We start from the raw sequence: 25,718 nt of genomic DNA on the forward strand, positions 1-25,718 counted from the left end.
TTGGAGAAGGACGACCCCAAGAAGGGAAGGAGGGAGCTCGGGGCGCTGCGGGGCGGGGGTGCCAAGGGGCGCAGGGAGAGGCCAGGCGCGGCGCCAGCACACCTGTGGGTGCGGAGCGCGCCCCCCGCCCGGCGCCGCCCGGCGCCGCCCCGCCCAGGAGCGCTCCCGATTCCGGTTCCTGCGCGGCGCGCAGGTGAGGCCCGGCGGGTGGGGCGGGGCCGCCCGCGCTCCGGGCCGCGCCTCTCGCCCCCGGCTCGCCCGGCCGCGACCCGCGTTGCCGTGGCTACCGCCGCGGTGCCGCCTGCGCCCCCCCCGGGAAGGGTCGAGTCCCCCGCCCTCGGCAAGTGCGGAGCCCGCGGGGCTGGAATGCGGGGTCCCGGGCGGCTCGAGGCCGCGCGCCCGGCTCTCGCGGCTGCTTCCGGCCTGGCCTCGGCGGCGGGCGGGGGGAGGGCGGCCCGGCGGGCGCGGGGGGAAGGAGCGCAGCCCGGCCCGGCCGACGCGGCTTTGTCTCCTTTGTTCCCGGTGGTGGCAGCGCCGCGGCGGGAGGGGCGGGCAGCGGGCGCGCTTTTCCGCCCCGCGGTCTCCGGGTAACAGCTGCAGCGCCGCCGGGGCCACCTCGGGGGCGGGGGGCAGCGAGACCGCCGCGCGCAGATCCCGAGCCCGCAGCGGCCGGCGCCCGCCTCGGCGCGCTCCTCCCGCGGGGCCCGGCCGGGTGGTGAGTGCGGGGCCCGGGCCGGGGCCGGGGCCGGGGCCGGGGCGGGGGCGGGGGCGGGGGCGGGCCGCCCGGGAGCGCGGGAGGTGGGCAGCGTCGGTCCAGAAGCCGTCGGGCAGGGGCGGCCCGGGCGCGAGGTGGGCAGCCTCGGTCCGGAGAGTTGGGACCACACTTCTCCACACTGAGGGAAACTCTGGCGGCTCCGCCTGTAATGCGATTGGGAGACAGAGGAGGTGGAGCTGCTCCTCCGCGCCCCCTCCTCGCCGCCTCAGCCGGGACCGGCCGGCCCCGTCCCCGCCCTCCAGGACCACTCGTGGGGTCCTTGCCCTGCGGCCCAGGGAGGAGGGACGAAGAGCCGATGGGGGAGGTCGAGCTTCCCTTTCCAGGCTGCGTTCGGTGCCACCGACAAAGGCGGACTGTGAACCTTGTTGTTGGGCATCTGCAGAGGGGGACCCCCCACCTCCCTGCACGACCCAGTCGTTGGGTGATTGATGAGCGCTCCTGAGCCCTCCAGGGTATTGCAGAAATGGTGGACCCCTCCACCCCGCCTGGACACACAATGCACCACAGCACTGTCCATGAATCTCGTCTCCTGAGTGGACCCTGGGAGCCAAGCAGGAGAAGGGGAAGGAAAGGCCAGTTTCCTACTGATCCCTGTGACTTGGTAGATGAAGCCTGGGTATCCCCCCTCCAGATGTGGAAGGGCAGAGCTTGTTAGCCTCTTTGGTTGGCGAGGACAGCCCCAGGAAGACCCTGGAGGTGCCTTCTCTTTGCAGATAGACGTTGGGCAGCTGTGGCATTTGCTGAGAGGTTCAGAGAAAGATGGGCCCAGAAGAGACCTCAAGGCAGGCCTACGGCCCGGGTACATGCAGGGTTAGGCTTCGCCTGTGAGTTTGGATGAGGCCTGAGATCTTGTGATCCTGCAAGTTGAGGACATGAGGCTTGGCTCCAACCAGCCTTTTCAGTCTGCTCTGGCCTGGTTATTAATAAAAGTGGGCCTCACACCTTGTCCCTTTGAGAGGCCAAGTGTCCCAGAGAGGGACGTGAGCCCTGTATCTCCCCTCCTGGCCAAATTCTTTGGCTGTGAAGTGGGGGATCTCTCCACAAGTAAGGAGCACCTGCTTTGTGCTAATACCTGTCTTAGTTGCTGGGGCCTCTGAATCGAAAGCCACTTTTCTTGCCGGCAAGGAGCTTTCAAGTCTAGAATGGGGAAGGTGGGACAGAGAAAAGTGACCTTGGTTGGTGCCACTCCTGCCAGGCACACACCGTTTCATATTTAATGGTTGGAGCCCTCCTGCCTCCCATTCTACAAACTGGATCTGTAAGGCTCAGCCTGAGGCAGAGCTTCTGTCCACCACACCAGGGTGGTAGCTGGGCATGTCCATTCCATCCACCATAGGGATCCTGGGAGGGACAGGGAAGGCTCTCCTGGGATATGATGGTTCAGAGTCAGAGTTAACCAGCTAGAGAGGGAGTGGGCATTCCAAGCAGGGAGGAGTGTGAAACAGCTCACAGTTCAGACCAGCAGGAGCTAACAGCATGTGTGGGGGAGCCCTGGCATGGATTGGATGGAAGAGGGCGTGGACTAGAGGGGTTTGACCTTTATTCTTCAGGCCCGGGGCTGCCCCAGAGACTGGGGAGAGATATACTCTGATTCTGCTTGAAGATCCTGTGAGGTAGGAGGGGTAGCCTGGAGGGACTGGGGGCTGCTCTGGCCTGTGAATTCGAATGCCCAGTAGGGAGAAGATGTCACTGCCGGGCCTTTCTTCTTTCTCCACCTGCGGTTAATGGGGAAGAGTCCTGCCTCGGTGACTGAAGAAGCCTGTCACTTTTCCCAGAGTGGCTCAGCCTCCAGCTTCCTTTGTGGCTGGCCAGGAGCTCTTCTGATCCTTTCCATCCTCCTGTGGGCCACTTGACCCAGTTGTGATTTTACATTTGGGGAGTGTCTTGGTTGCTGCCCCTTGAGGGCTGGAAAACCTTGGCACGCAGTAGGCTCTGAGCAAATGTTTTTAAGCGAATAAAGGAGTGACTCTTGGTCTAACCATGGACACTCTGCCCGTAGCACATCCCTGAGCAGGAGGTGGCCGGAGGGAGTGAGCAGTAGCTGAGTGCAGGAGAAAGCCTCTCCCATTCTCAGGCAGACTCTGTCTTCCCAGAGTAAGAAACTTTCCCCCCATCCCTTGGAAACAAGGTGGGGGGCTTCTGGAACCCTGGCCTTGCCATAGTCCTGGGTTCACGACTCTCCCTACTATCCCCTTTCCCCCACCCCCTCGGGTAGCAAACAGAGGCGGCCTTGTTCCTGCTCCCATAGAGCTGCCCTGTTCTCCACACACTAAAAATGGAAACCCCCAAGCTATTTTGGGAGCAGTGCCCAGCTGGGCTGTGGCCACTGCTCCCCTGCTCCCACCAGGCTGCTGGACCCTTCTCTGAGACTTACGCCCAGCCTTCTTATTGCGGGACAGTCTCAGCAGTACCTTGGCGGGGTCTTGGCTGGGAGGAGCTGACCCTGGGCTGAGGGAAGCTCTCCCTCTTGCAGACTGGCAGCTGGGGGCGGGAGGGGCTGGGCAACGTGGGCTGGGCAGAGGCCGAGTAGAAGTTATCTCCCGGCCTGGGAGCAGCATTTCATCAACCTAGTGTTCCTGACTGGGGACCACCCGGGGCTGGGGAAGATAGTGTTGCCATGGTTTTCAGCTCCCAGCAGGCCTTAGCAGGGGCTTACAGGGAGGGATCTGTGAGGAGAGCAGGGACCCAGGGTCTGAGGAGACCCCGGGGGTGGGCAGCAAAGCTGGACATGGTGACTTCTGGGACAAGCCTCCCCCAACCCTGGGCCCTGGCTCTGCTCTGACCTGCAGGAGAAGAAATAGCAAGAGATATGCTGGCTTCCAAGGCTCTGTAGGCCTTAGGGCTCGAACCAGGGAAGTGCGCATGAATCTGTGTGTGTGGGTGTCTGAATGTGGGTGGGTGTGACATCTGCTTGTGTGGAATGCCTGTTTGTGCAATGTGTGTGTTTGTGTAAGGAGGTTGTGTCTTTGTGCAGGTGTCTTAAGTGTGTGTGGTATATGGCCTGTGTTTCTCTGTGTGTCTGTGCTATGTGGACGTGTTGCATCTGCATGTATCTGCATGTGTGCAAGTGCCTGTGTGCTTGTGTGTGGGCGTGTGCATGCAGTGCCAGTGGCATGTATGTTTCTTTGTGTATGCAAGCTTGTGTTTCCCTATGTGCCAGTGTCAGTTTGGGCTAGGACGGTCCCTGGCCTGTGTGGTACCTGGGTGCCCTGATGGAGTTTGGGCAGAGGGTGAGAAAGAGTTCCAGGAAGGGAGAAGGAGCTGCAGAGGGACAGGGCCATCCTGGGGTGGGGTGGGGCTGGGCTCTGCCAGCTATGGGGCTCCTTCCTAGCTGCCCTTTCCCAGGCCCTGAGGGTGCCTGGTTCCACTGCCCTCCTCCTCCCTGTGTGGGCTCTGAGGAGGCGTCCCCTGTGGAATGTGTTTGGTGGCTGAGGGCCAGGCTGGGCCCAGTTCCACTGGCAGGCTGGGCAGCGGGAAGGGGAGCCTGGGCTCCCACATGCCTGCAGCCCAGCCCCCAGCTTCATGTTCTGCTATCTCCCTGGCTAGGTGACTCCCATACAGGTCATGCTGTTATCTCCTGATCCAGTTGGCCCTGCCAGGTGAGCCTGACCTCACACCTAGGCACTTGGGAGAAGTGTGACTCCTTCTTATGGCTCTCCAAGGTGGGGTCTAGTTTCTCAGACCCCAGCCCTGGCAGCCTCAACCTCCCTCATCTTGTCATTGGTTCTGTGGTTTCCTTCTGGATTCCTGGCCTTTTCAGAGGGGTCCTCTCAGTGCTCTGAGCCTCTCAGGGCTCTGGGCCTCTCCTTCCCCTCACTTGCTCTCTTGCCTATTCCAGGCCCCAGTCCCCTGGGGTTGGGTTGTTTCCCACATCTCTGCCCACTGGCCGCTTACCCTCGGACCCTGTGGTGACACAGGCCAGGGCAGGGCAAAGGGGTGGTGGGATGGGATGGAGGTCTCCTGAGACCATAGTGCTTGCAGAAAACGAACAGTGTTGAAGTTACCAGGAAAAGATCTGACCCCTTGCTAGTATGTGGTCCTGGGGTCATCCTGGACCACAGTGCCATCTAAGCCTGGGCCTCCTCTGCTCACTCCCTGGGGTTAGGAGAATCATCTTGGTGATGTGATCCCAACAGTGGCCCTTCAGCACTCCATCTCTCTCCTTGCCAGGTGACCATGCCTGCCCTCGGCCCAGCTCTTCTCCAGGTGTTCTGGGCTGGGTGGGTTCTCACCCTCCAGCCCCCTCCACTGGCTGTTTTTACTCCCAATGGCACGCATCTGCAGCATTTGACACGGGATCCCACCTCAGGCACTCTCTACCTAGGAGCCACCAACTTCCTGTTCCAGCTGAGCCCTGGGCTGCAGCTGGAGGCTACCGTGTCCACGGGCCCTGTGCTAGATAGCAGGGACTGCCTGCCACCTGTGATGCCAGATGAGTGCCCCCAGGCCCAGGCTACCAACAACCTAAACCAGCTGCTCCTGGTGAGCCCAGGGGCCCTGGTGGTGTGCGGGAGTGTGCACCAGGGGGTCTGCGAGCTGCGGCACCTGGGGCAGCTTGAACAGCTATTGCTGCGGCCCGAGCGCCCTGGGGACACCCAATATGTGGCCGCCAATGATCCTGCGGTCAGCACAGTGGGACTGGTGGCCCAGGGCTTGGCTGGGGAGCCCCTCCTCTTCGTGGGGCGAGGCTATACCAGCAGGGGTGTGGGGGGTGGCATCCCTCCCATCACAACCCGGACCTTGTGGCCGCTGGACCCCCAAATTGCCTTCTCCTATGAGGAGACGGCCAAGTTGGCTGTGGGCCGCCTCTCTGAGTATAGCCACCACTTCGTGAGCGCCTTTGCACGTGGGGCCAGTGCCTACTTCCTGTTCCTGAGGCGAGACCTGCAGGCTCAGTCTAGAGCATTTCGTGCCTACGTGTCCCGAGTGTGCCTCCAGGACCAGCACTACTACTCCTATGTGGAGTTGCCTCTGGCCTGCCAGGGTGGCCGCTATGGGCTGCTTCAGGCTGCGGCTGTGGCCACATCCCGGGAGGTGGCCCAGGGCGAGGTGCTCTTTGCAGCCTTCTCCTCAGCCGCTCCCCCCACTGTGGGCCGGCCTCCGTTGGCAGCTGCCGGAGCATCTGGAGCCTCTGCCCTCTGTGCCTTCCCTCTGGACGAGGTGGATCGCCTTGCTAACCGCACACGAGATGCCTGCTACACTAGGGAGGGCCGTGCCGAGGATGGCATCGAGGTGGCCTATATTGAGTATGATGTCAACTCTGACTGTGCACAGCTGCCGGTGGTGAGTCCCAGCTGATTCCTGTCTGGCATTCACAGCCAAGCAGCTGCCCGAGGACTCTGAAGGGAAACTAGTGGTGGTGTGGGGGCTGATCAGGTCAACGGAGGGAATGTACTTCCGTTGTGCCTGGGTGGTGGAGAGATACCTTACTGAAATTGTGGCGCTCAGGTTTTGGAGAGCCATTCATAGCTGGGCTTGGACTGGGCTCTGTAGAGGTGGTGTTTGTGTGGGTAGACTGAGGGTGTTTGGGGTCCTAGGGTATGGGGCAGGGACCTAGAATGTAGGGAGTTAGGCCCTGTTTCAGGTTTTTGAGCAAGAGCCTGGTGAGGTTGAGACTTGTTTGGCTCTAGCTTCTGGATGGATAACACAGGGAAGAAGCCCCACCCAGGGGGACTGAGTGAGGGAAAGGTAGTAGGGGCCTAGGGGAGCAGACCTGGACATGAAGACACAAGCTGGTGGACAAGGGGAAGACTGAGTGCATAAGCTGGGGTTGGGAGAAGGTGGAACTCCAGATGGGTGGGGATCAGGGGCAGGGTAAGGAGCTGCTGGAGCCTGTCCAAGGCAGCTGAGGCCACGCTAAGGATGCAGCTGTGGGCAATGTCAGGGAGGGCTGGCAAAGAGACTGGGTGGGGATGGGGCAGTCTATGGTCTCCCGAAGAGAAGGGTGAGGGAATAAGGCTGTCCTGGAGGCCCAGCAGAGGAAATAGAATCATTTAGGGAAAGCTGGCTGGGCCAGGGGATTGTGATATCCAGGGAGGGCCTTATTAGTCTTGCTGCCTGTAGGATACCCTGGATGCTTATCCCTGTGGCTCAGATCACACGCCCAGCCCCATGGCCAGCCGTGTCCCCCTAGAAGCCACACCCATTCTGGAGTGGCCAAGGGTCCAGCTAACAGCTGTGGCAGTCACTGTGGAGGATGGACACACCATTGCTTTCCTGGGTGACAGTCAAGGGCAACTGCACAGGGTGAGTCCACAGGAAGTACTGGGCTCTGTCCCACAATAAATTGCTGGTGACCAGCCTGGGCTGAACTATGCCTCTGACCCCTAAGGCTGGGATGAAGGATCTGTGACACACCCCTGGCCCCAAGACTAGGAGAGATGACTTATGCTTCTCTTTCCAGGGCTGGGTGGTTTTTATCTATGACTTCCCCATCCCCTCCCCATGGGTTGGGTGGCGTGACCTGTACTGCCTAGGAGAAAGTTCTGCTTGTAAATTGCTTCAGTCATGGGGAGAGGAGAGGGTCTTGGGTCTGTGGCCATGGACTTGGGTACCAGAACTTGTGGTCTCTGATTTCAGGTCTACTTGGGCCCGGGAAGTGATGGCCACCCATACTCCACACAGTACATCCAGCAGGGGTCTGCTGTGAGCAGAGACCTTACCTTTGATGGGTCCTTTGAGCACCTGTATGTCATGACTCAGAGCACAGTGAGTACCAGGCGAGAGCTGGGACCTGGCTGCTGGGAAGGGCCTTGGGCTGGGCCAGGGACCCATGAGTCACTGGTGTTTGGATTGCTGTCATAGCTTCTCAAGGTTCCTGTGGCCTCCTGTGCTCAGCTCCTGGACTGTGCATCTTGTCTTGCTCACAAGGACCCATACTGTGGGTGGTGTGTGCTTCTTGGCAGGTCAGTGCTCTACTGACTCCTGACCCCGATCTATCCCCCAACCCCAGCCTCCTGCCCTAGCACTGCACCTGCATAACTGCCCTGTCCAGTATTCCTGGTCCTTGACCCTTGACTTACAACCCCTGAGCCTTGGATGCCCTACTCTCCTTCCTGCATCCTCCATCCTGGACATCAGAGGCCTGCCAGGGCAGATGTAGCCTAGTGTCACGGCCTGTCTGAGGATCCTGCTGAGGTCCCCAGTATTGGAGGTGCCCTCCCCCATGAAGGTGGATCCCCATCATTCTCATGCAGGTGTAGTCGCCGTTCCGAGTGCTCACGAGGACAGGGCCCAGAGCGGTGGCTGTGGAGTTTCCAGCCTGAGCTGCGTTGTCTGCGAGTGGCAGTTATAAGTCCTGCCAACATCAGCCGAGAGGAGCGGAAGGAGGTGAATGAACAGAGCAGGCGCATTCCTCATAGGGAGGGCTCTGGTGATGGGTCAAGACTTTGAATTTTAGTGTCAGTGGCTCCAAATACCACATGGCCTTATATGAGTCACTTCCCGTTGGACCTTGCTTTCTGTTTCTAACCCAGGCTAAAAGGCAATTGTGAAGGCTCAGGACCCCCAGCCCTTGGGGGCTGCCTGCCCTTGAGCCTGCTTACATTGGACACCCCAGAAACAAGCCCTGGTCTGCTCCAAAAGCCTGTTGTGGCCTTTCTTGGCAGGTTTTCCTGTCAGTGCCTGACCTGCCACCCCTGTGGCCAGGGGAGTCCTATTCCTGCCAGTTTGGGGATCACCAGAGTTCTGCCCTGCTGACCAGTTCTGGTGTGATGTGTCCTTCCCCAGACCCCAGTGAGGCCCCAGCACTGCCAAGAGGAGCCGGTGGGTGAGAGAAGGGGCCAGCCTCCGGGGCCTGGGAGCCCCACCCTCTCATCTTGCCCCAAGGGGTGCATTTGGGGTGAGGTGTGAATCTGGGCTGGGAGCCCTAAAGTAGCACCTTTCTCTGAGTCCCCTGGCTAGTCCCCAAGTCCCTAAAGTATCCATTTTGTGCCCTGTGGACTTCCCCAGACCCTGGGCTCTCCTCCCTGCTGATGGTGCTAACCCCACTCCGGGGCCCCTCTCTCCCGCTTTGCAGACCACGTGTCCGTGAGCGTGGAGCTTAAGTTCGGTGCTGTGGTGATTGCCAAAGCTTCGCTCTCTGTCTACGACTGTGGAGCAGTCACTGAGCTCCACCCGTCTGCACAGTGAGTTCCTCCCCAACCCCCAGCACCTGGGCTCCCCTGTGGTGACCGCTGCCCCATGGCTGTGCTCTGTGCAGGTGCCAGGCCTGTGTGAGCAGCCTCTGGGGGTGTAACTGGTGTGTCTGGCAGCAGCTGTGCACGCACAAGGCCTCATGTGACGTCGGACCCATGATTGTTAGCCAGCAGGTGAGCAGGACCTCTAGCCGGGCCCCACAGGGTTGTGTGGGTTTCTCTGATGGCCCAGGGTCTGTGCACCTACCCACCCGCGGGCTGCTGTGTGTGGCGGACTCACTGGAGTTTGAGGAGAGACGTTTGTGGCTGAGCGGCAGGGGAGGTCTGGGCCTCATGCCCCACCTCAGCACAGATGCCCCTGGAGCCTGCCCTCCCCTCTCTCCTTTGGAGAATTAACGGGCTGTTTTTGTTTCTCTTTCCCTTGGTCTCCTTTCCTCTTAACACACCCTTTGCCTGCCTGCCACCTGCTCCCACGCCTGCCTGCTGAGTGGCCCCTCCTGTCTTTCTCTGCCTCCCCCTTCAGAGCCTGCTTCTCTCCCCAGCCCCTCCAGCAAGAGATGTACCCACCCCCTTCCCATCCCAAAACCCCCAGGCCCCTGTCACCCCTGCTCCTGACCCCCTTCCCATGGAACCTGGGGCCCCTTCCACAGCCACAGCCTCGGATGTCCCACCTGGGGACGGGCCTTCCCTGCTCAGCCCCTGGGGGCCAGGGACAGGTCCTGGTCCCGTACCTGCCTCAGCCTCCACAGAGTCACCTCTCCATGAGGAACCTCCCCCTCCCGACCCCCCCAACAGACCTGGAACCGCTGTCCCTGCCCCCACTGACTCCGGACCCATGGCCACACCCGAAGACCTCTCAGCCTCCCACCCATCGCCCTCAGATGCAGCAGCACTGCCCCCTGCCCCTGCAGACCCCGGCCCCGAGGCCGACCCCTCTGCGGCACTCCTGGACCAGCCCCCCGGCACTGCTCCCGCCACTACTTTCCCAGGGGCCGCTGGCTCCGTGAAGCCTGCTCTGGACTGGCTCATGAGAGAAGGCGGCGAGCTGCCTGAGGCGGACGAGTGGACAGGGGGTGACACACCCGCCTTCTCCACTTCCACCCTCCTCTCAGGTGATGGAGACTCGGCTGAGCACGAGGGCCCTCCTGCCCCCCTCATCCTCCTGTCCAGCCTCGACTACCAATACGACACCCCCGGGCTCTGGGAGCTGGTGAGGCCCAGCCCAGGAAGGAGGCCTCGGGAGGGGACGCAGGGCAGACTCGGCCCTTTACCTGCAATTCTGCATCTGGAGGGTTCAAGGGGCAGGGTGGGTTCTGCAGCTCCATGCTGGCCTGGGCCCCAGGTTCTGCATGGGGAATGGGTGAGTTGACAGGGTGGGCTCCATAGACTGCCTTGCTCTTGGTGTCTGCAGGAGGAGGTGAACCAGGGGGCCAGCTCCTGCCCTTGTGTAGATAGTGTTCAGGGCTCCACGTTGATACCCGTCCATGTGGAACGAGAAATCCGGCTGCTGGGCAGAAACCTGCGCCTCTTCCAGGTGGGTGCATTGGGTTGCTAGTGTACTTGCAGCCTCCTTGGCTGTTGACCAGCCACACACAAGCCCTGGAGAGCAGGAAGAGAGCTTGGCCCCAAGTCTCAATCCCAACCCAGGGGCTCTACTAGGGGCCCTACGGGGCTCACTGGGCTCAGCTCCTACTACTGCCTGCCCTACCAGCTGTGTTCTCTGCCCCCAGGACAGCCCAGGAGACAATGAGTGTGTGATGGAGCTGGAGGGCCGCGAAGTGGTGGTTGAGGCCCGGGTCGAGTGTGAGCCACCTCCTGATACCCAGTGCCATGTTACATGCCAGCAGAACCAGGTATGGATTATGAATACCTGGGTGGGCAACATGTGCTGGCCACAGGCTGGCTCCCAACCTCAGCTGGCTCACCACACTCATCCTAGCCCAGCTGTAACCCTGTGACCTTGAGGGAGTCTGGGTAACCGGCTCTGACCTTTGACCCTATGTGCCTGAGGTCCCTGCACCTCAACTTTGACCTTGTGTTCCCGCAACTAGTCATTTTGGTCCCTTTTTCTGACCACCCCCTCCCCAGGCCTGATGCCTCCCCCAGCCCCAGGCTCTGACCTCATTCCCATTTCTCCAGCTCAGCTATGAGGCTCTGCAGCCAGAGCTCCGTGTGGGGCTGTTTCTGCGTCGGGCTGGCCGTCTGCGTGTGGACAGTGCTGATGGGCTGCATGGTGAGCTAGTTGGGGCCTCTGGGGGCCTGGGGCTCCTCCACGCCTGCCTCTCACTTTTGTCTCTGCTACCCCCAGTGGTACTGTATGACTGCTCTGTGGGACATGGGGACTGCAGCCGCTGCCAAACTGCCATGCCCCAATATGGCTGTGTGTGGTGCAAGGGAGAGCATCCACGTTGCGTGGCCCAGGAGGCTTGTGGCGAGACTGAAGCTGTGGCCACTCAGTGCCCTGCACCCCTCATCCACTCGGTGTGTTGAAACACTGGTGTGTCCCTTCCTCACCACTGCCTTTAGAGGGAGGGCGGGGGTACTGTGAGTCCAGGGGGCCCAAAGGTGGGAGACTGGAACTGCCTTTTCAGGCTGCCAAAGGTTGACTGGTGGGTGGAGGTGAGCAGTCCACCTCTTGGAACAGGTAGAGCCGCTGACTGGGCCTGTGGACGGAGGCACTCGTGTCACCATCAGGGGCTCCAACCTGGGCCAGCATGTGCAGGATGTACAGGACACGGTCAGGGTGGCCGGAGTGCCATGTGCTGTGGATGCTCAGGAATACGAGATCTCTAGTAGGTGAGTTGGCTGGACCAGTAGGAATTTAGCACACCTTGTAGGCTCCCTGATTGGCTTTCCCACTCACACCTGTCCACCCACTCCCTACTCATCTGTCCTTCCTTCTCCCCCTTTCCTTTTTTCTGGTCACAATGCCTCAGAACTAGGGTTGCCATTTGAAGCCTCAGAGCACTCACCTCTGCTTTGTGCACAGATATGCGTGTTCCTAGTGTGGGCTGCTGGGGAACATTGCTGGACCCAGGCCCAGTCACTGCCTAGAGTCAACAGGTGGCCCTGTCCAGGTGTTCTCACCTGGCTCTCTGAGTGACTGTGGATGTAGCTGTGGTAGCAAGGTTCTCAGACCCCAGATAGCTGGGCTCAGAGGCTGACCTTCCACCTGCTGCTCTTTCTTCTCCAAACATTGCCTCAGGAGGGCTCTTTAGGAGGAGGGACTTGTGGCCCGCATGCTGAGTGTGACTCCTCTGTCTAGTCCCTGGGATCCTGGCTGCCTTCCCAGGGCCTATAGCTGATAGAGGTTCTGGTCATGGTAGCCTGGCTGGCAGCTACAGGGTCCCAGAGGTGCCCACACAGGATATTCCCAAGGAAATATCCACAATCAGCAAATCCCAAACCTGATTGAATATCAGAGTTACCTGGAGAGCCTTTCCAAAGCCACCAAAGGAATGGGTCCTTGGAACCCACCTCAGAGATCTGAATTCTCAGCAGGCCTGTGCTGGGGCCCCATAATCTATATCTTATTTAATTAATTTATTTATTTTGGTAATTTGTATTACATTTTTTTAAAAAGATTTAATTTATTTATCTTGAGAGAGAGAGTGTGAGCAAGCATACACATGTGTGAGAGTGGCTGTGGTGAGGGTGGTGATGAGGAGGGGCGGGGGGGAGGGAGAGGGAGAATCTTAAGCAGGCTCCATGCTCAGCGACACAGAGCTTGATCTCATAATCATGACCTGAGCTGAGATCAAGAGTTGGACACTGTAACTGACTGAGCCACCCAGGCACCCCTCATAATCTGTATTTTAAACCAGACTTTGTTAGAGTATGTGGTTTCCCCCTCACTGAGTCATGGCCAAGACCTTTAGGTGATTGTCTAGATTGTTAATGATTCTAGAACCATGAGACTAAAGTAACTTGAAAAGTGATTTATAAAGAGATTAAAATATTCTCTTGCTAAAGTCCCTCCTAGGTACTTTACATATCACTTGTTCTGTTTTCTGAAGTGTTGGCAGTGAGTGTGACAATGTCACAGAATCGAGCCACTGCCAGGTTCACATTGGGGAAATTAATTTGCCCCAAGCTTTTGTTTTCTGGCTGAGAACCAGCATTTTCTTAGATTGCTCACTTTCCCTTTCCATCTACCCCCAGACCTGACTAGAGGCTTCCAGGGATTTTTTTTCCACGAGGAAATCAAGTTTCCACCCCTTTGCAAATGGTGTGGTGCATGTGGCAATGGCAGCCAGTTAGGCCATTCATTAGCTGAGCACCTCATCCCCACAGCCTGCCTTGCAGGGCTCCTTGTAAATTTGTGCCACACAGAGAGGTAAAGTCCTCTTTGTTAGAGGGCTTTAGGGTTGGACTTGGATGGTTGAAACTATGAATGTTAATTCTTAGATGCCAAAGCCCTCTGGTGTGCCATAAAGAATTTCCTCCAACGCAAGAAGGTCTCTGTCAACCTTGGGAGTGGGAAGAACACGTGATTTAGTAGGGCAGGGAGGGAGCAGCCGGTCAGTTGGAGGGGCCCTTGGTGCAGCCTGGCACCCCAGCCTGCCCTGTGCCCACAGCTTCGTGTGTATCACTGAGGCCAGTGATGGGGAGGTGGCTGGGGCAGTGACGGTGGAGGTGCCAGGAAGAGGACGCGGTGTCTCAGAGCACGATTTTGCCTACCAGGTGAAGTAGCTTTCCTCAGTGCATCTAGTTTTGCCTTCCTGGGCTTTCCTACTCTAAGGCCTTCTTGTCTGCCCCAGGCTACTCCTGCCTCTCTGTTGGTGGCTTCATGTTTGGCTGTCTCTCCCTGTTCCACTTCCCACAGGACCCAAAGGTGCATTCCATCTTCCCGACCCGGGGCCCCAGAGCCGGGGGCACCCACCTTACCCTGCACGGCTCCAAGCTCCTGACTGGGCGGCTGGAGGACATCAGAGTAGTCATTGGAGATCAGCCTTGTCACCTGTGAGGGCTGCTTCCTCATTCTGCCAAAATCCATGTGCTCTAGGAAGAAGACAGAGGGGTGGGATGCTGGGGAGAACAGAGAGAGGAGAGGGCCAGGTCTACTCTGTCGGAAAGAGGCCAGACCCTTTCTAAGCTGGGGCTGTCATGGGAATGTGGCCTCCAAGCTCACCTATGGAGCTTTCAGTCAGCTGAGGGAAGTAAGCTGAGGTCTGAGTGGGTCCTGTGGCCCAGAATCTTCTGTTTCCCCTTCCTGGCCCTGCCTTCCATTCGTCCCTCCCTGCCCTAGGCTCCTGGAGCAGCAGGCTGAGCAGCTGCGGTGTGAGACCAGCCCATACCCTGTACCTGCCACACTCCCTGTGGCCGTGTGGTTTGGGGCCACTGAGCGGAGGCTTCTGTATAGCCAATTCGAGTACACGTCAAACCCCAATGTCACCTCTGCTGGCCCTGCCAAGAGCTTCCTCAGGTGCTGGGCCAAGGGCATGGCTGCATGACATGTACTGGGGCTGCAGCTCTAGGATGTGGGGAGGTTGCGGAGCTTTCTATGGAGGCTTGACTCCTATGGTACTGGGAGTGGGGGGCATGTGGCTTGGGGCTGGGCTAGCCTGGTTCTCCTAGCCACCCATGGGTCATGGTCTGTGTTGCAGTGGAGGACGTAAGGTATGGGTCCATGGCCAGAATTTGGATGCGGTCCAGACACCAAGAATCCGAGTGACTGTGGCCCCAAGAACCCTGCAGCCTTACCAGGGGCTTGGGCGGAGGCGCCGTGTGATCCCGGAAACCGCATGCTCCCCCGGTGGTTCCTGTGGCGGTCATCATGTAGGATATCCGTGGGCATCCCCCATGTGCACTGGGCTGGCCATCACCCACATCACCCCACATGCCACCCTGTGCACAGCCATGGTTGGCGGGTACCAAAGAGGCTATCCTTCAGTCTTTGCGTGACCTCCTTCCTACATGGCTCTCAACTGATCCTCCCCCGTTTTTCCTCCCTCTGCCCCAGTTTGAGGAGCCGTGCCATGTGAATTCCTCTCAGCTCATCATGTGCCACACGCCTGCCCTCCCAGGCCTGCCTGAGGACCCCTGGGTCCAGGTGGAATTTATCCTTGATAATCTGGTCTTTGACTTCGCAATGCTGAACCCCACACCCTTCTCCTATGAGGCCGACCCCACTCTGCAGCCCCTCAACCCCGAGGATCCCACCATGCCGTTCCGGCACAAGCCCGGGAGTGTGCTGTCTGTGGAGGTACTGTTCCTGCTCACACGTGGTGGGGCCACATGACCCTTCACTTTGCTGGGCACTACTGCTGTGTGTAGGGGCATGACAGCAGAGCAAGGACCTGTGCATGGACCTGGCTCCTTACCCTTAATGTGGTGAGGGCTAAGGGACCAGTGGTGGGCTGCCCAGCCTGACACATCTGCCCGGGGCTTGGGTCCTGTAGCCTGGGTCCCAGCACACTCTGTGGCAGGAGTCTGAATGGCTGCATGTAGATGGTTTGGCACACGTAGTAGCTGGGTGGCACGGTACACAGTAGGCGCCTGGGCTAATGCCCATTTGGCAGCTTGACTCAATGTGGACAAACAGTTGGCATGGATTCTGACACATATAGTAGGTGGGCATTCTGAAACCCATCATCATGCACCGGGTGGGCCAGCAGACACAGCAGGGGATCTGGCTTTGTGAGGTAACTGGGCGGGATTCGGGGGCAACTATAACTGTCTGGATTTTTAGCTCTGGAGAAGTAAAAGTGTGAGGCAGGAGGATGGGAAGGGCAGAGGAGGGTCAGGGGACAGCTTGGAAGATACCCATGGACTGTCACCTCTCATGCAGGGGAAGAGGTGCTGAGGCACCATCAGCCCTGCCCCTAGGGATGGGTGTCAGGACCATCCTTCCCACATTTAGGGGGAAAGGATCTGAGTGACCACCAGCAACTCCCCTTAGGGAAGAGTTCTGAGTGATCCATCAGTGACCTCGTGTTCCAGGGGGAGAATCTGGACCTTGCAATGTCTAAGGAGGAGGTGGTGGCCATGATAGGGGATGGCCTCTGCGTGGTGAAGACGCTGACCCGTCACCACCTATACTGTGAGCCCCCCATGGAGCAGCCCCTGCCCCAGCACCATGCCCTTCGAGAGGCACCGGACGCCTTGCCTGAGTTCACGGTCAGTAGGTGGGCTGTGGGCTGGGCCAGGCACTGGGCACGTGCTGAAACCTTACTCACAGGTGCCTTCCTGTGTAGGTGCAGATGGGAAACCTGCGCTTTTCCCTGGGCCATGTGCAGTATGATGGCGAGAGCCCTGTGGCTTTTCCCATGGCAGCCCAGGTGGGCTTGGGGGTGGGCACCTCTCTTCTGGCTCTGGGTGTCATCATCATTGTCCTCATATACAGGTGGGTGCAGCTGGATGTGGCTGGGCTGAGGCTGGATGGGAAGGGGAGACTAGGCCAGGGGTCAATAAACACATTGCCTGTAAAGTCCCAGAGGGTACCAATTTTAGGCTTTGTGGGCTGAGTGGCCTCAGTGGCTCAGCTCTGCTGTTAAGCATGCAGAAGCAGCTATAGACGATATGTAAACACACGAATGTGGCCGTGTGCCAACAAATCTTTGCAGAAACAGGCCGTGGGCCGGATTTGGCCTGGTTGTAGTTCCTTGATTTCTAGGCTAACCCCGGGGCTAGCCTGCGGAGAGGGTGTGACTTGCCCAGGACAGGACAGTCTAAATTATTTTTGGGCTAAGTCTTGGCTTGGCTGGGCATGGCCATGTTGGACGGTATCAGCCTGGTCCAGGGTGAGGCTGGGGTAGATAGGCCTGGGCCAGGGGCACCAGAAAGGGCTCTGGCCTTGTCTGGCCTCCCCCTTCCTAACCTTGGTGCTGAGCAGGAGGAAGAGCAAGCAGGCCCTGAGGGACTATAAGAAGGTCCAGATCCAGCTGGAGAATCTGGAGAGCAGTGTGCGGGACCGCTGCAAGAAGGAGTTCACAGGTGAGGCCGCCGGCAATGGGCCTGAGCACCCTCCGGGGCTCTGCCTAAGGCTGTTCCCACAGTGTGGGATCCACACCCAAACCTGGCCTCCTCTGCTCAACAGACCTCATGACTGAGATGACCGATCTAACCAGTGACCTTCTGGGCAGTGGCATCCCCTTCCTTGACTATAAGGTGTATGCTGAGAGGGTCTTCTTCCCTGGGCACCAGGAGTCACCCTTGCACCGGGACCTGGGTGTACCTGAGAGCCGGCGCCCCACTGTGGAACAAGGCCTGGGGCAGCTCTCCAACCTGCTCAACAGCAAGCTCTTCCTCACCAAGGTGCCACGAGGCCCCCCACAGACCTCTCCACAGGACAAAGCGGGTTGGTGGGGGGGGAAGAAGCGTCTCCTGGCCCCACCCCTTCTGCCCCGCCCCCTGCCCTTTCTCTGTCCCTCCAGTTCTGAATGGGACCCTCCCTCCTCCTCCTGTCTCCCTGGCACCAGTTCATCCATACCCTGGAGAGCCAGCGCACCTTCTCAGCTCGGGACCGCGCCTATGTGGCATCTCTGCTCACCGTCGCACTGCATGGGAAGCTTGAGTACTTCACCGACATCCTCCGCACCCTACTCAGTGACCTGGTGGCCCAGTATGTGGCCAAGAACCCCAAGCTGATGCTGCGCAGGTCTGTATGGCTGTCGAAAGCCGTAGGGTTAGGTGTCTCTAAGGGCTGGGGCTAGGAGCTGAGGCAGAGCTCCTAACCCTCTGGGGGTTTGCTGCTGCTCAGAGCCCCAAGGCCCTGACCCTGCCCCAACCTTTCCCATCATCCTAGGACAGAGACTGTGGTGGAAAAGCTGCTCACCAACTGGATGTCCATCTGCCTATACACGTTCGTGAGGGTGAGAAAGACAGAGGTGGATGGGGCTTGGGCTCTGCTCCAGGTTGGGGCAGGACTCTAAACTTCTCGGCTTCTAGTCCCCATGCAGCTTGTCTGCTCCTACCCAGCTTGTCTATGTCACCTGGGGCCCCTTGTAGCCTGTCCTCTGCCTCATCGTGGGCCATGTCCCATACAACTTCCTTTCATGCCTGTTACCTGCCCTGGGGGTCCTCACTGCCACGTCACTTCTCTAGGACTCGGTAGGGGAGCCTCTGTACATGCTTTTCCGTGGAATTAAGCATCAAGTGGACAAGGGACCAGTGGACAGCGTGACTGGCAAAGCCAAATACACCCTGAATGACAACCGCCTTCTCAGAGAGGATGTGGAGTACCGTCCCCTGGTGAGGGAGGGAGGAAGCGAGTGGGAAAGGGATACAGGGAGGGAGGAAGAGACTGCATGAACACATTTGTGCAACAATGGTGTCAGCCCCTGGTGAGGATGAAGACAATGAGTGTGTGTGGTCATTATGAATGTATGTGTCTGGCTTGCAGATAGCCTGACTTCCGGCTGGCTGCTGGAAAGAGGCCCTTAGGTGGGCTTAGCAGGACAGAGTCTTGAGGACCAGTCCTTGAGGCAGAGGGACTTGAGGATAGGACCTCAGGCTTGGGATGGGGTCTGTGTGGACACAGCCAGGGTTTGGGGAGCAGTCCAGGTCCTTGCACTGAGCCAGGGCCTGAGTGTTTGCCTGATTGGTGTCATGCCAATGCTGCGATGCACCCACCAAGCCGGGCGCCAGCTCTGTCAGACCTTACGTCTCTTCCTCTGGGTTGCCTTCCCTTGGTGGAGTCCCTTCCTTAGTGACCCACATGGGGTACCCCTGGGAAAATCTCATTCAGGCTGCACCAGCCCTGGTCCTCTCTCAGGCTGGTAGGGACTTGTCACTTCTCATGCAGGCTTCTGTCAGGTGTCTCAGCTTGTCCGATTGAACCAGGAACCTGGGGACCTGAGTTTTTTCTGCTGTTCAGCCCATAGACATTTTCTTAGTGCACTGTGCTAGGTGTTGGGGTCACAGAGGAGGGAGCTGCTGTCCCAGGGAGTTGGGGGGCGAGTGGGTAAAGAGATATGAATTAGGGACTCTGGTGCCTGGAGGTCAGAGGCAGTGGCTTCCTCCTGGGCTGTCTGCGCCTGGGTCATTCCGCGTGTGGCATGAGCCCTAATTGTTCCTGTGGATACCCTGGTAGACCCTGAATGCACTGTTGGCTGTGGGGCCTGCCGCGGGAGAGGCCCAGGGTGTGCCTGTGAAGGTCCTGGACTGCGACACCATCTCCCAGGCCAAAGAGAAGATGCTGGACCAGCTTTATAAAGGAGTGCCTCTCACCCAGCGGCCAGATCCTCGCACCCTGGATGTTGGTGAGGGTGGAGGGGAAGGGTAACCTGGGGGACTGAGTCAGAGTGAAGGCTGGGCTTGCCCTGGCCCAGGCCTGCAGGGGCAGAGGTGGGCTGTGGAATACCTCTATACAGAACCTCTCCCATGGTGAGGGCACCCCCCCCCCATCCTACTTTTTGCAGAGGTTGGGTGATGTTGCCCCCTGATGGTGGAGCTCATAACCCTGTGGAGGGACACAGGAAGGGTGTCCCAGGAGCCCTAGACCAAGTCCCACCTTGCTCTTGCAGAGTGGCGGTCTGGGGTGGCTGGGCATCTCATTCTTTCTGATGAGGATGTCACTTCAGAGGTCCAGGGTCTGTGGAGGCGCCTGAACACCCTGCAGCATTACAAGGTGGGAGGGGTGAGAGCGGAAGGAGGGGTAGGGTGGGGTGGGGCTGGTGGAGGGGTCACGAGCTGTGGTTAGCAGGTCCCAGACGGAGCAACTGTGGCCCTGGTCCCCTGCCTCACCAAGCATGTTCTCCGGGAAAACCAGGATTATGTCCCTGGAGAGAGTGAGTACTCCCCCACCACCCCCGGTCCAGCGCCCACCCAATCTCCATCCTCTGCCCTTGCTTCGCCCAGTCCCCAGTAATGGGGAAAGCCCTCTGGACCTTAGGATGGGCTTGTGTCTACTTCCCTTCCACCTGGAGAAGCCCTCAACCCATGCGTCCACTCCTGGAAGTTGGCAGGAGCCTGGGGGCCCAGGGAAAGTGGTACCTGATGAGGGGTGATGAGCTGTGGGGTCTTGGCACAGGGACTCCCATGCTGGAGGATGTGGATGAGGGGGGCATCCGACCCTGGCACCTAGTGAAGCCAAGTGAGGAGCCGGAGCCTCCTAGGCCGCGGAGAGGCAGCCTTCGGGGCGGGGAGCGTGAGCGAGCCAAGGCCATCCCTGAGATCTACCTGACTCGCCTACTGTCCATGAAGGTGGGGCAGGAGGGATGGGTTGGAGGCTGGGGTCAGGGACAGGACAGGCAGTAGGTCTGGCTTGTGGGGGAGGATGGCTACTTATAGGATTTGAGGGTGGTGTGGGGTGGGCATGGGTGTAGTACCCCAAGGCATCTGGGGCTGGGCTGGGGCTGAGGTCCCCTTGCTGAGTGCACCTCCTCTTGTGCTTACCCCCGCCCCAGGGCACCCTGCAGAAGTTTGTGGACGACTTATTCCAGGTGATACTCAGCACCAGCCGTCCCGTGCCACTTGCTATTAAGTACTTCTTCGACCTGCTGGATGAGCAGGCCCAGCAGCACGGCATCTCTGACCAGGACACTGTCCATATCTGGAAGACCAACAGGTGAGGGTGGGGCTGGAGCTGGTTGGGCCAGGTGTGTGTGGGGTCTTCTCTCCTGCCTCCCCAGCACACTCATCGGCCATGCTTGCCCTGCCCACAGCCTGCCGCTAAGGTTCTGGATAAATATAATAAAAAACCCGCAGTTTGTGTTCGACGTGCAGACATCTGATAACATGGATGCAGTGCTCCTGGTCATCGCACAGACTTTCATGGATGCCTGCACTCTGGCCGACCACAAGCTGGGCCGGGTGAGTGGGTCAGGGTGGATACGGAGGGCATTATGGGGTGGGGTAGTAATGGGTCAGGGATGGGTGGTGCTGTGTGTGCACAGATTCCGGAATGTCAGGGAGGAGGGCTGGGGAGGCCTCTGACTCCAGCGCCAGGCCAGGCTTTGTCCCTGAGCTCCCTGGAATGTGGCAGTGCCTCAGTCTTCAGAGATGACCCCTCAGGAACCAAATCCACCAGGTGGCCTGGAGCTATTCTGTGACCATAGAATCCACCTGTTCACCTGGAAACCACCTGGTGGCCCCGCATCACCTCAGGCTCCCCCTCCTCCAAATCGTAGCCAGAGGCCCAGCGATCAGAAGTGACCCCTGCTTCTTTCTCATCCCCCACACTCAGAGGTGGAGGAGGTGTCTGCCTGCCAGTGCAGTAGACAGGAGAGGCCAGGGCAGTGAGTGCCAGGCGTGGAGCAAGGTGCTGGGGAGGGGAGCTGGGAGCACATAGGAGAGGCCAGGGCTTGTCTGATAGCACGTGGTGGTGGTGGTGGAGTGTTGTCACAGTGGTAAGAGCCAAGAGAGTCGCATGACAGATAAGGGGTCACTGCTGCAACTGCTCAGGCCCTCAGCAGACAGGGCTGGTGGCTCCTCAGGCCCATGAAGGGAACCTGTTATCTCTTGAGAGATCTATCTCTCGATCTCTGTGGAGAAACAGAATGTTAAGTTCTACTCTGTAGTGTTGTCTTTGGGGCCCATTTTTGTTCTGTGCGTTCTTGTCAGCCTATAATGAGCTGAGAAGCACAGGGTCCCACCAGGTTCCAGGGGCCACCTCAGGTGAATGCTGTGTGGTGGCTGGGTTTTTGCTCAACCTTCACACTGCCGACCCCTCCCACCCCCCACCCCGCCCTTCCCAGCAAAAGTGCAAATGCTTGCTGAGTAGCTCAGGAATAGTCCAAACTAGGAATGCCAAAGGTCCCCCTCACGGAGTGTTGGTGAGGAGGCTTGCATGCTGACTCAGGCCGAGGACTGTGACACTGCCCACACAGGGCTGGTGCCATCTTGCCTTACCCTCCTGGCTGCTGTAGGATGAGGCAGCAGGTGCTGAGTACGGAAGTGTACTGCCCAGAACCCACTGCTTCAGGGGCCGAGCTGGGATTGGAACCCACCTCTTGGTGGAGGATGTGTCTGTGTGTGTTAAGACGTGGGTTCTGACTTGAGAGACCTGCTTCAGGCACCAGCTCTACCCCTCAGGGTGAAGTGATGTGGGGCGATTTACATTAATTTTCTGGATCAGTTTCCTGATTTTTAACATGATTATGTGGGGAATGAGCAGCATGTGGAGAAGCAGCATTAGGATTCCACAGAGCACTGCCCCCCCACCCCCATGCCTGTTCCCTGCTGGACGCAGGCAAAGGCATGGGGAGCTGAGAAGTGACCTTGGAACAATTTGGGGAGAAGCTCCAGGTGACAAAAGCCGAGACTGGACATCGATGGAGGCGAAGGGGTAGAGGAGGTCCTTGTAGAAAGAAATGGGTCAGAGGGACCAACCATCCCAGTTGCTGGGGATTGAGGGGTTTCCTGGGATATTTAAAACTGAAACAGTGCTGGGAAAATTGGGACAGTTGGTCACCCTAAGGGGGCTCTCTTTCTTTCCTGCTGGTGCCCAGGACTCCCCCATCAACAAACTTCTATATGCTCGAGATATTCCCCGTTATAAACGGATGGTGGAAAGGTATGAGGGCGAGGAGATGGGTCTGGAAGAGGGATGAGTGGACAGATTGATGGATGTTTATGGCTGCAGCCTAGGGGTGGGCCCTGGTGGGGTGAGGAGTGGCTCATTTACCTGGCAGCTGCCGTATCTGGTCTCTGGCAGGTACTACGCAGACATCAGGCAGACTGTCCCTGCCAGTGATCAAGAGATGAACTCCATCCTGGCTGAGCTGTCTCGGGTACGGCCCTCCCTCTGCTTCTTGGGTTGGGCACAGGTGTCCTGCCGTGAGGGTCCTGCTCTTTTGCAAGGAAGCCCTTGGGGCCTCAGCAATCCCATGAGCTGGTTGGGGCAGGACACATCATCATAAATGCAGAACGTTCCACTGGCCCCTATAAAAGGCCAGGGCTCCCAACATCTCACTGCAGAGCAGCAGAGACTTTTCCTGGCAGCTGCCACCTAACCTGACTCACCTGGCTAGTTGGGTGCCTACAGCCTGTGCTGGGATCTGGGGACAGTGCATCCAAGGCAGCGAGGTGGCTGGGATTCAGCCCCAGGCCTGCCCATGTCTCCGTACTGCTTCCCTCGGGGGTGTAGATGTGCCCCCACCTACTCCTAAACAGCCCCGGGGAACTTATAAACAGTGCATCTGAAACAATGATGCACACCACAAGCACACGCAGTAACAACTGCAGCTACAATTTGGTGGTGTTGCTGGGGGGTGCTTTGTCCACTCGCCTGGCCCCCAGGGGAGCTCCACAGGTTAGGTGCATCAGCGCCCTTGTCCTGACGAGGAGGTGCAGATTCAGAGATGGCTCTGTGGAGGGGCCTGGTGTGACCTCACGGAAGACGTGAGGGAGATCAGAGCTGACCTATGCTGGGTCACAGCCCGTAAGCGGCACCCGTCCCTGCTCAGCCCTGTGACCACTGGGGCCCTATTCACGCTGCAGACCTGGGAGCCCTGGTGTGTAGATGGGGCTGCCTGCCGCAGGGCCTGTCCCCTCCGCCACCTCCTCCCCCGTTTCCCAGGCGTCCTGTGGCTGGTGACACATTACTCTCTCTCATCTCTTGTCTCCTCCCTAGAACTACTCTGGGGACCTCGGGGCACGAGTGGCCCTGCATGAGCTCTACAAGTATATCAACAAGTACTACGACCAGGTGGGCAGAACCCTGGGCCCTGACCCCTGCCGGGGCCCCCCAGGCACAGAGCAGGCTGGGGAAGCACTCTGTGGGCCTGGGCCCTGGAACTGGCTGTGCTCTAGCCTGTCCTCGGGTTACCTCCTCAGCAGCGGCAGGGATCCCAGACACTGGGGCAGGGCCCCTGGGGCATCTGCCAGGGCCTGGAGGTGGTGTGGGGGATGTGCTGGGAGGGACACACAGCTGCCCCCTCTGCCCCCACCTCGCCCTGGCCTGCATCCCTCCCCGAGTCCACAGTGGCAGTGTGCCGTGCGCGGCCTCCTCTGTGGGATGCACACGCTGCCAGAGAGGAGGGTCCTGCCAGGGTGGGCACGGGCACAACCAGCCAGTGAGGGGGCTGTCTGGGGGATCCCTGGACTGGGCCTCGGGTCCAAGTGCCCACGAGTCAGCCTGCTAAGTGCCTGCAGAATTGTCCACCAGCCACATGGCCGTTGCTGTTCAGAGATGAGGCGGTGCCTGCCTCGTGGTCCAGGCCTGGAGTGAGGACAGTCATTCCATAAACGTGTGACACAGAAATGTGAACTCCAGGCACCCCGGTCTTGCTCCAGCAGTGCAGGCAGGGAGGGAGGGAGGCAGGGGTCTGTGGTGCGTCATGTGCTCTCATGCAGTCAGGGTAGGGACCCCCCCGACCCCATCTGCCCTGTGACAGCTGCCATGTGTCCTTCTGTAGTTGCTGGTATTGGGTTAGCATCTGTCCTGCCATCAGTGAGCTCCATGAGGGCAGGATCACGTGTGTCCCATCATCGTGGGGTCCCTGCTTCTTGCAGGGTGGGTAGGAGGAGCCAGGGTGGCTAGAACAGGGCTTCTAGGGGGCTCGCGGGGACCAGGCCGGTATAGTGGGTGCAAAACGATTTTACCAGTGGAAATGAATGTTTGTTACCGTGAGTGCTAAGTACTAAGTACTGAGTACTGAGTAAGTTCTCTCCTCTCTAATCCCCAAAACCCTATGCTGACTTCACCAGCCAGGCACTGAGGAAGTGAGGTAGTTCATTGGCTTTCTGGGGCTCCTTTCCCCTGGCTGTGCTGCAGTGTCTGAGGTGGCCAGCTGACGTCTGCGGGTGAGGGTGGTGGCGTGCTCCCCTGACCGGCCACTCTCTGTTGCAGATCATCACAGCCCTGGAGGAGGACGGCGCAGCTCAGAAGATGCAGCTGGGCTACCGGCTCCAGCAGATCGCTGCTGCTGTGGAGAACAAGGTCACAGACCTGTAGGGACCTGGCTAGCCCTGGCTTGCCATTGCCTCAGCCCTGCCTGAGCAGCCCGGGAACCGTGAGGGAGAAGTCACCTTCTTAGATGCCTGTAGTGCCTGACAAGCAGAGTTAGTGGAAGGTGGCTTCCAGTCTCCTGGGGCCTCTGGCCTGGGCCCTGCTGGACCTACCTCGCCGGCCTGGGGCCTTCAGGCTGACCGGGTGGTGCCCAGCCTGCTCCCTGAGCCCAGTGACCCTGTGGGCTGTTTTGTATGCGAGGTCTGTGTGTGGGGAGTCAGGGACTAAGGGCTTCCGGAGAGTGGCTGGAAGGGCCTCCAGCCCCTGGAGAGACTGTACTGTTCCTGAACACTGGCCTTTATCCCACTGGGATTCGGAAGGAGAGGAGGAGAACCCCACTTCCTGTCCCATCCTCCTCCATCATCCCTGACCTCAATTTAGTTGCCTCCGGCCTTGCTGCTGCCACGTCCCTAGGTCCGAGAGATGAATGCCCTTGCTAGGCCACTGCAGACTGACTCCTCTGCAGGGCTGGCTGCCTCGGGGCCACCGTGCCTCAGAGGCAGCCAGTGGTGAGGGGCACCTGCTGCAGGGGCCTGGACGAGAGTGGTGGCCCCACTGACCCAGCTCTTCATTAAAGGATAACACTCTGAATGGTGTCTGATGTGTGGGCTTGGCCCAGCCCCTCCCTTGGTAGGAGGGTGGCAGCTTGCACCTAGCAGGCACTGGAGGGAGTGCGACCTGTACCTTGTGACCCTTGGGCTGGCTGAGCTCTTTTTGGCTTCTGGGCAGGCTTGCTGGGGCAAACACTTCTGGAAGGAAGTGAGAATCCCATCCAGGATGGGCTGGGACACCTGCAACCTGAGGCAGAGGGGTCTGAACCCCTTTGGGGGCCCTGTGTGTCTGTCACGCAAGTGTTCTAAGGCCGCTGTCATCTGGAAGGAACTGGGAGAGGAGGGCACTAGTACAGGCGTCTCCA

General features: G+C 59.2%; 1 protein-coding gene across 5 annotated transcripts; it reads left to right on the plus strand.

Moving 5' to 3' along the window:
- Nucleotides 1-490: 490 nt before the first annotated feature.
- On the plus strand, nt 491-25,393 carry PLXNB1 (plexin B1). 5 transcript variants are annotated; one of them, XM_049097995.1, is made up of 38 exons: nt 491-715; nt 4,322-4,374; nt 4,946-6,058; nt 6,839-7,021; nt 7,355-7,483; nt 7,580-7,680; nt 7,972-8,104; nt 8,383-8,539; nt 8,793-8,901; nt 8,976-9,084; nt 9,434-10,120; nt 10,322-10,444; nt 10,641-10,763; nt 11,050-11,143; nt 11,219-11,391; nt 11,555-11,706; nt 13,488-13,593; nt 13,736-13,872; nt 14,159-14,335; nt 14,517-14,688; nt 14,873-15,115; nt 15,853-16,029; nt 16,107-16,255; nt 16,745-16,845; nt 16,949-17,166; nt 17,331-17,509; nt 17,657-17,723; nt 17,956-18,102; nt 18,944-19,112; nt 19,377-19,480; nt 19,556-19,640; nt 19,883-20,055; nt 20,259-20,419; nt 20,517-20,664; nt 22,302-22,366; nt 22,508-22,583; nt 23,426-23,500; nt 24,644-25,393. In XM_049097995.1, the coding sequence occupies exons 3-38, from the start codon at nt 4,952-4,954 to the stop codon at nt 24,746-24,748; spliced, it is 6,414 nt and encodes a 2,137-aa protein (XP_048953952.1). In that variant the 5' UTR covers nt 491-715; nt 4,322-4,374; nt 4,946-4,951; the 3' UTR covers nt 24,749-25,393. The 5 variants fall into 5 exon arrangements, with proteins under 5 accessions (XP_048953952.1, XP_048953953.1, XP_048953951.1 ...); XM_049097994.1 differs by lacking the exon at nt 491-715 and adding an exon at nt 778-2,388; XM_049097996.1 differs by lacking the exon at nt 4,322-4,374.
- Nucleotides 25,394-25,718: the final 325 nt, after the last annotated feature.

This window comes from Canis lupus, chromosome 20 (assembly GCF_003254725.2).
Source record: "Canis lupus dingo isolate Sandy chromosome 20, ASM325472v2, whole genome shotgun sequence".
NCBI classification, from domain to species: Eukaryota; Metazoa; Chordata; class Mammalia; order Carnivora; family Canidae; genus Canis; species Canis lupus.